At 35.7% G+C, this 8,089-nt stretch overlaps 1 protein-coding gene across 1 annotated transcript; it reads left to right on the top strand.

Moving 5' to 3' along the window:
• Nucleotides 1–3,649: 3,649 nt before the first annotated feature.
• Nucleotides 3,650–5,231, top strand: LOC148032826 (RING-H2 finger protein ATL3-like). The gene is made up of 3 exons (XM_087683966.1): nt 3,650–3,653; nt 3,739–3,926; nt 5,091–5,231. Exons 1-3 carry the CDS (start codon nt 3,650–3,652, stop codon nt 5,229–5,231), a joined length of 333 nt encoding a protein of 110 aa, XP_087540092.1.
• Nucleotides 5,232–8,089: the final 2,858 nt, after the last annotated feature.

Below are 8,089 nucleotides of genomic sequence, written 5' to 3'. Positions count from 1 at the left end.
TTTGGTTTAACTACACATACACACTTTCTTCTTCACACTAAGAGGAATTTAGTTGTCTTGTCTATAATGATTATATAACTAATTGTAACTATCATGACCTGCAATTAATTGCCCACTATGGTTGGCCATAATCCTTAGGTCTCTACTTTTGGTCATCATTCCATGCGTTCACCCTAAAAAGGCATTACACTAGTTAGAGAATGATATGATGGCCTTTAGTGTGCTATACTATATGAATATTTCAAATAGAATTCATATTCACCTATAAATGTGGAAACCCTACAATGCATATTTCTCTCCCATGGTGCTGTTCCTGCCACCACAATTTGTCTACTGTTATATGCAGTCTCTCAATAGTCTGTCAACTTGTGCTTAATAGTTTACACATTATGGATTCCAATAAGGTAAATTTCCATAAGGTTTAACATGGATAAAAACTAGTTGGGGTCTCAGACACTTGCAATATGCACTAGAAGTCACTTCTTTTGTATGGATGCAGGCACTAGGCTTCACCTCTATTTATATTGCGATATACTATTATTGGATCTATAAATGTTGAAACTGTTGTAAACTAATTTTAAAACTTTTTGTTTTGCAAAAGCTCTCCTTCTAATGTTGGTGAGATTATTGTAGGTTCAATTTGTATTAATGATATTCCTTCTCACATTTCCTCTTTCTTTTTTTTTGGATTATTTAAAATGATAGCTATGACCTTAGAATCTATGTTAATGCTCTTTAGTAACGCATACACATGAGAGAGAGAGAGAGAGAATATTCCAAGAAAAATTTCTCAAAAATAGAAGATGAGTAGAGTAGACACTAATATTTTAGGTTTCACTCTCATCTATCTTTACACAACACAACCGTCTTAGATGATTACTATCAAAACATGCAAAGACAACACAATAACTAATAAGGAGAAATCATATAGAGAGAAAAGTAATAATGAGTGTTGTGAGAAAATAATAAGAGAGGGTGTTGTGTTATTTATATCTTGTAGAAATTACATTTAGTATTTGGGTTATAGCTAACATGAAAGGAGTAGAGAGAGAGAGAGAGAGAGAGAGAGAGAGAGAGAGAGAGAGAGAGAGAGAGAGAGAGAGAGAGAGAGAGAGAGAGAGAGAGAGAGAGAGAGAGACAGAGAGAGAGAGAGAGAGAGATACCAACAAGTATAATGCAATTAGTATCACAATGCTTATGTATTACAAGTCATGATTATGCGGCAAATAGAAAATGCAAATGTAAAATAAATAAATATAAAATCATATTATTTTCATAGCAATTTTCATAAGATTTTTTAGATATTGATCAGTGAACACTCAATAATTGGTCCTTCATAGTATGGGTTATGAGAAAAGAAGGTGTTTCAAAGTGATCAAGTTCCAATGTCCATTCAAATTGCAAATTACCCTCTTCATGATGACATCTACAGTGAAAATTATATAGTAGTAAGATGCATGCTAGTGTTGTATATATGGTACAAGTACAATGTTGTGCCATTAATACTAGTATTGAGTATTAAAAATAATAATAATAGTGAATATGATTCTTTACAAGTTTACTTGTGCCACTAGCATTAGATATGTCCCATTATAAGATATATGTATGTCATTAATGTAAGTTTAATCAATGCAAAAGTTTTTTTGAGTTATTTACATATTACCAACCCAATAAATAATTAGTTGTATAAACTACTATAATTAGTTGTGTAAATTACTATAATCAGTTTTGTTAGTATAATTAGATAATTAACTATATTTAGTTACTTAGTTAATGCATTGTGTTGTAATTACTAGTGTATTAATATAATCAATTTAGTACTATATTTTTATGTATACTTAGTATACTCTCCTCATTCAATTTTGTCTCATCATTACACTATTCACTTTAGCAAACGGTAACAATCATCTCGACACGTACAATATTTCACAAGATTAGAATCTACTTTTTTTCATTTTTATCGTAATCAAGTCAAGAGTCAAGGAAAATAAAGAAAAAAAAGTACATATCTTCTTAAAATATGGAGGAATGACCCCTTTCTCCATAATTATAAAACAACGCTAAGACCTATATTAGCTATTCGACATGTTGGCAAGGGAGATGCAAAATGTGTGGGCCACATGAGGGAAGCCCTTTGACATTGAAGATGAAGAAGAAGAAGTAGAAGTAGAACAACAATGATAATAATGTATTTGTAGTGCTTATGGAGAGACGCAACCTCAAAAATATTTAGTTTCCCTAGCCTATCATCATCATCATCATCATCATCGGTCGGTGTGTGATGTTTGATTTTGAATCTGTGTTTGTAGCTTGCTTCCATTTGAGGGAAGGGCAAAGAGTCATCATCGTCATCATCATCATCATGCAGTGTTATCATCGTCATCATCAGTGCAGTGTTATTCTTGATTTGAATCGATCTTTATTTGTGTCTTGCTTCAATCTGAGGAGGGGCAAATAGCTATTATTACCATGATTATCATCAGCATTGGCAGTCATTGCAGCACATGCGATCCTTCAGTCAAATTTGTGTCTTTTTCTCTCTTTGATTAGGGTAAAGTATTTGTTATCATCATCGACACCATGACCACCACCACCACCGTCAGTTGGTGTCATTCTTGATCTGAATCTATGTAATGTTGCATGCTTCAATAATCTAAGGGAGAAGGAAAAAGGTTGTTGTCGTCATCATCACCACCACCACCAACAACAATATCACCATCAGTTGGACATGTGATTTTTAATTTGAATCTATCTATTGTTGCTTGCTTGCTGAATTCAATCAAAGGGAGAAGGCAAAAATTTAGTGCCATCATCCATGGAAGAAGATTATGTCAAACAACAAGACCTTTACCTGCCGCCGGGAGAACATCAAGGCCAACGACAACAATAAGACATTTGTGAGCAGTAGTCACAATAGCACCACCACCACCAACAAGAACAACAACAAAGGAGCCAACATATATAACAACAACAACATTGACACCTTTCTAAGCCACAGTAGCCAATCACAGCAACAAAGCGAAAAAAATCATCAGATCCTACTGCAGTTGGTGCCCCAGTATCAACAACCTGCACATCTGCAGTAGCAGGAGTGGGAAGAGGAAGGAGAAGTTGAGGACAAACATCCTCTGTGGCTTTGTGCTACTTGCACATTCCCTTACAAGGCCTCAAACCATGCTTGCTCCATGTGCTACACTCTGCGTCCAGGCTACGTTCAGGATTCTCCTGGCTCCTGCTTAAGCTAGGTGGCACTCCATTACCATCTTTCCCTATTTGTGGCATCCGGCATGCTATCTACTCTTGCATTTTTGGGGCATTGACATGAATGTTTTCTTTGGGTGGATGCTTGTTAATCCTCATTCGTTTATTTTTGGATAGAAAGCAGAGATGTTTGATAAGAAGATTGTGTGATTTCTCAAGGTTTATATGTTTCACTTGGTTAATATTTTCTATCTATGAAATGGATTGCAAGTTCTCATAGTGGAGGAATCGTGGATGGAGATGGCACATTTATGATTTATTGATTCAAAATAGTCCTAAAGGAACTTTTTGTCTACTGTTGGGTGATTACGAATCAATTGTATTTGCAAAATCAAAAGAGCTAAGTTGGGCCAGCTCCATCTCATTTGTCTCATGAAAAGCCTCGTTCATGGGTTTGTGGACAATAGGACTTTACTAATGCCTCAATGGTAGGTTCCTGTTGTCATTTGTTCTATGATGGGTTTTGTGTGTATGCAGTGGGTGCTTGCATTGGTGCTATGTTGGGATTCCTAGCAAGCAGAACAAGAGCATCTGGGATTCTACGACTAGGGGCAGGCTTGGGTGCAATTACAAGGGCAATACTTTTGGTTGAAGTGCTAGAAGCTTCTCGTTTATACTGGCACTATGAACGCTTTGATGCAAGCTCTAGCTCACCCCCTTCATTGGTTACTTTACAAAGTTGCTACCAAAACTTTAGTCAATCAAGCCACCATATGCATCAAGAATTGATTAACCAATTCTACTTGTTTCTATCATAGGGCTACTTTATTGAATACTTGAGTAGTGGTAGGTTTATGCAAGAGTTTGTTCTCCCTGTAGTGTTACCAGCTCAACGATGGCATGTTGGGCATCTTTCTTTCATCTTACCATGGACTTTGTAAATTTTTCTCCTTTACCATGCACTTTGTAACTACTTACATACATTCTCACAATCATCAACACATGCAAATGTCTGGTCAGAACTTGTAAAAGTAGGGTACTATTACAAGTAATGCATTTTGTTGTTGATTTCATGACCTTATGACAACCATTACGTTTATAACATCCACAAAACAATGTAATGGAAACTAAACTAAGTCACAGACAAAGTAGCCAACTACAAATTGGAGGACATCTCCTTGCAAGTATAACGTTTTGAGCATTGTCATCTTGGTGTAACTTGTGTGTTGTGCACTAAGCTCTAATAAATCTCTCTAATGCTACATTATGAAAGCATCTCTTATGAGCTAAAATGTTCCCTTTCCGTATATTTGGCATGGGGTTGCTTTGCTGCTCTGGAATGAACATAAAAGTATACTAGGATGATTGAATAAAATACCAAGGCTTTTACATCATTGCTTTCTTAGGCTTCGTTTACCTTTAACTTGGTCTAAAAAGATTGTCTTAGAACACAGAGCTCAAATTAGCTACTAGGCTTGTAAACTTATCATGGGAAATCTCAACCATGTTCTAGTTAGATGTTTTAATTTTCAAGGTAGCCAATCATTTTGCTGCATTTCATGTTTCTAGCCCTAAAAAAGATTTGACATTTTCTTTTTACAGTCAAGTGTTGATGATTGGGACTATGAAGATGACTACCATATGCCTTTGCCTTAGCAAATTAAACTTGAAGGTGCTATAGAGGATTTTCTCAAAAGCCTACCACAACATGTGGTCACTTAGAGCAATCATGTAAATACATGTGGAGATGTCATTTGTTGTGCCATATGCTTGTAGGTAATGTCAATGCCTGTGCAGTTATACTACATTACCACAAGGTTTGCTCTCTACAATTCAAGTTTATGCTATTACTACATGTAGTGGTAAACTTTATTGCATTCTTGACATAGCTTTCTATGCAAGAACTAGGACAATGGGACATTTCAAGGACTCTACCAACTTGCAATCATACATTTCATCTAAGCTCTATAGATAGGTGGTTGCTTAAGCACATCTCCTATCCTGTCTATCCACAATCCATGGGGAACTAGATAGCTAGGATGATTTGGGAAACTTTTTGAGTAGATGGTAACTCACCCATCACTAAGTCCATATATCTATAGCTAGGTCCCAAGAAACGTATGGTCATTGAGTATGATGGCAAGGTATATCATAGCCAATCAATCCAGCAAAATTTGAAATCTAGAAAAGAAAAAGAGTGAGCACTAGTGACACAATGCTGGTTTGAATAATGCATCACAACACTACATATGTTGTTGGATATTGTTGCATATATGTTTTTAGAATAAAATCCAATGAAGCATTGGATGGGTGGTATCGAGACATCTTCTAGGAAAACTAGGTTTAAGGTGGTTCTTATATTGCATCATCATCAACAAATAGTCTTTGAATACATTTTGTACAAGCCAATCAGTTGATTGGTCCTTGAAAAAAAATCAATTGTTACTTCAATAAGTAGAGTAAAATTCCACCTTTTAAGCTTGTCAACTTGATGTTATTGGAGGTTGTGGCCCTTTATTCAACCAATGCTTAATCATCAAAAGAGTGCTTGGGTAGTGGTTGAACTTGTTGAAGTGCCAAATGCAACAATCATGAAAGCATGGACTACTAACAAGGGATGATGTAAGAAATCTTATCCTATTGATGGCATGACTGTATTGGAACCAATAATAAATTCACTCAATTTAAAGGGGCATTACAATTCACTTCAAATCATCAGTTTCAAATTTCTAGTACTCAAAATTTATCATACATGAGAGACATACCTGGTAAATTAGTAATAATCACCCTTTGCCCAAACTACATTCTTTTAAGTCGCATACTAAACAGACTAATGTTGAGGCAAAAAAGATGCAATACAATCAAAACCATAACAAATCTCTCTCTCTCTCTATGTATGTATGTCTGCATGCATGCATGCATACATACATACATACATACATACATACATAGATACATACATACATACGTACATACATACATACATATGCATGCATGCTTGCATGTATGTATGCAAGTCTATTCCTCTTGAAAGATACATTTTTCCCCAATTCTTTTCCCATCTAATTTCAGCCTAGCATATTTCTTGATAAGAACATATTACATGCAAAAAAATTTATTCATCTAACTTCTTTAAGATGTCTTTTATTTGGATGACAAGACCACCACATTAGTTTTATAGTGAATTGGTAAAGCATGCAAATACATGTGATTCAAGGGATGAAAGAACATATGCAATTTATAGTAAGGGTTCTCATGTTGATTGTCAAATGTCATTCTTTGTCTTTTAATGATGTCCTCAACACTTGAAGTCGCTTTGGCTTAAACAAACTATTTGGAGCTCTTGCCTTTTTGCACAGAAGGTACATTCCCATTTCTTGGCACCTTTTCTTTGGAGTTGAAGTTCTTTGAGGTGTCTTTTTGGCTTAGAAAATTTGTTTGGAATAACTTGCCTTTTTATACACTTGGCATCTTTCCTTTGGCTCATAAGCTTCATTTGGAGTTGAAGTTCTTCAAGAAGGTGCATAGACTAATTCATCCCACTTAGCTTGGATTCTTGGCATTGGAAGTAGAGGTGTCATTGGATTATTTTGTGTGAAGCCCATGATTGGAGTGCTTGGAGTGTCACAAATCCACAAGATTAAGATGATATGGACTTGCATTACTTGGAGTTTGAAAGTTGAGATCTCAATCTTTCCTACCACTAAGTATGGTCTTAATAGGTTCCATGGCCTAAAGATGTTCCCCTTACAAGAAGTGAGTGGGAGGTTTCGCTAAATGTTTGACTATCAAGGTTTCTTACCTTGGTTAGGCTAACTTGTGAGCATTCCCTCATGCTCAACTTTCATACACGCTTCTTTCTTTTCCTTTCTATCATCTTAATCACACTAGGTTTAACCTCCTCAAGTTCAAAGGAGTAGATGGTTATTTCATTCTTGAAGCACACTTTTTTCCTTGATCCAATTTGGTTAAAACCTTCTTGGGATTAAGCAGTAAGTTATATTCACGTTGACCTCAGGGAGGTCTAGTGTCATTAGGGACACTACCTGAGTTGGCATTCTATACTTATCAAAATATTGCCTCAGTCAATGATCTGTACCTGATTATCCATCAAAGAAGAGTTCTCTGTCATTAGGAAAGTTCAAAAAGTTGAGTCCAAGGTATTGTGGACCATACAAGGTTCTCAAATGCTTATGAACTAATGCCTACAAACTGCAACTTCTTGATCATGTGAAAGTCCACAATGTATTTACGTTAGTCTTCTGAAAGCTTATGTGGCAAATCAAGATCATATTCTTGATGACTAGCAAATTATAATGCCTAGTCAAGGAGCCATTGAACTCTATCTTGATAAGATTCTAGATGTAAAAGAAAATTATTTGAGAAACAGAACCATTAGAGAGTATCTTATCCATTAGAAAAACTATCCTAAGGAGGATGCCACCTAGATAGAAGAGACAGCTCCAGAAAAATAATTTTCCTAGTTATTTTCAACATGAGGACATCTCAATTCCTCTGAGGAGAGAATGTAACATTCCCGCCATAGCGCTTCATACCAAGAAACGAGTTATCAACGGGTTTGAGACGTTTTAAAAATTACTCGTCAAGCTATCACATAAGCGACCGCATGTAATTTTGATATCGAGTCTTGTATTAAATCAATTCCACAATCCAACATGAGACGATGCCTCAATGTTTCCAACCAACAAAAAGCAAAGACACTTCGTAAATAATATTACAACGACTTGATCATTGAAATTTTCTTTCATTATATTTGATTTGATATTCCCAATTCCATTTAACGTGTCAAGGATCCCATTGATTTTGTAACCGCAAGCCACATTGCAAAAGCCTTAATCGGTAGATGAAGAACGTGTAAGAAGGAGCA

Source organism: Lygodium microphyllum, chromosome 8 (assembly GCF_053477565.2).
Source record: "Lygodium microphyllum isolate KBCC chromosome 8, Lygodium_microphyllum_v1.1.10, whole genome shotgun sequence".
Taxonomy (NCBI): Eukaryota; Viridiplantae; Streptophyta; class Polypodiopsida; order Schizaeales; family Lygodiaceae; genus Lygodium; species Lygodium microphyllum.
The sequence above is the reverse complement of the archived record's forward strand: the minus strand, read 5'-3'. Positions and strand labels throughout refer to the sequence as shown.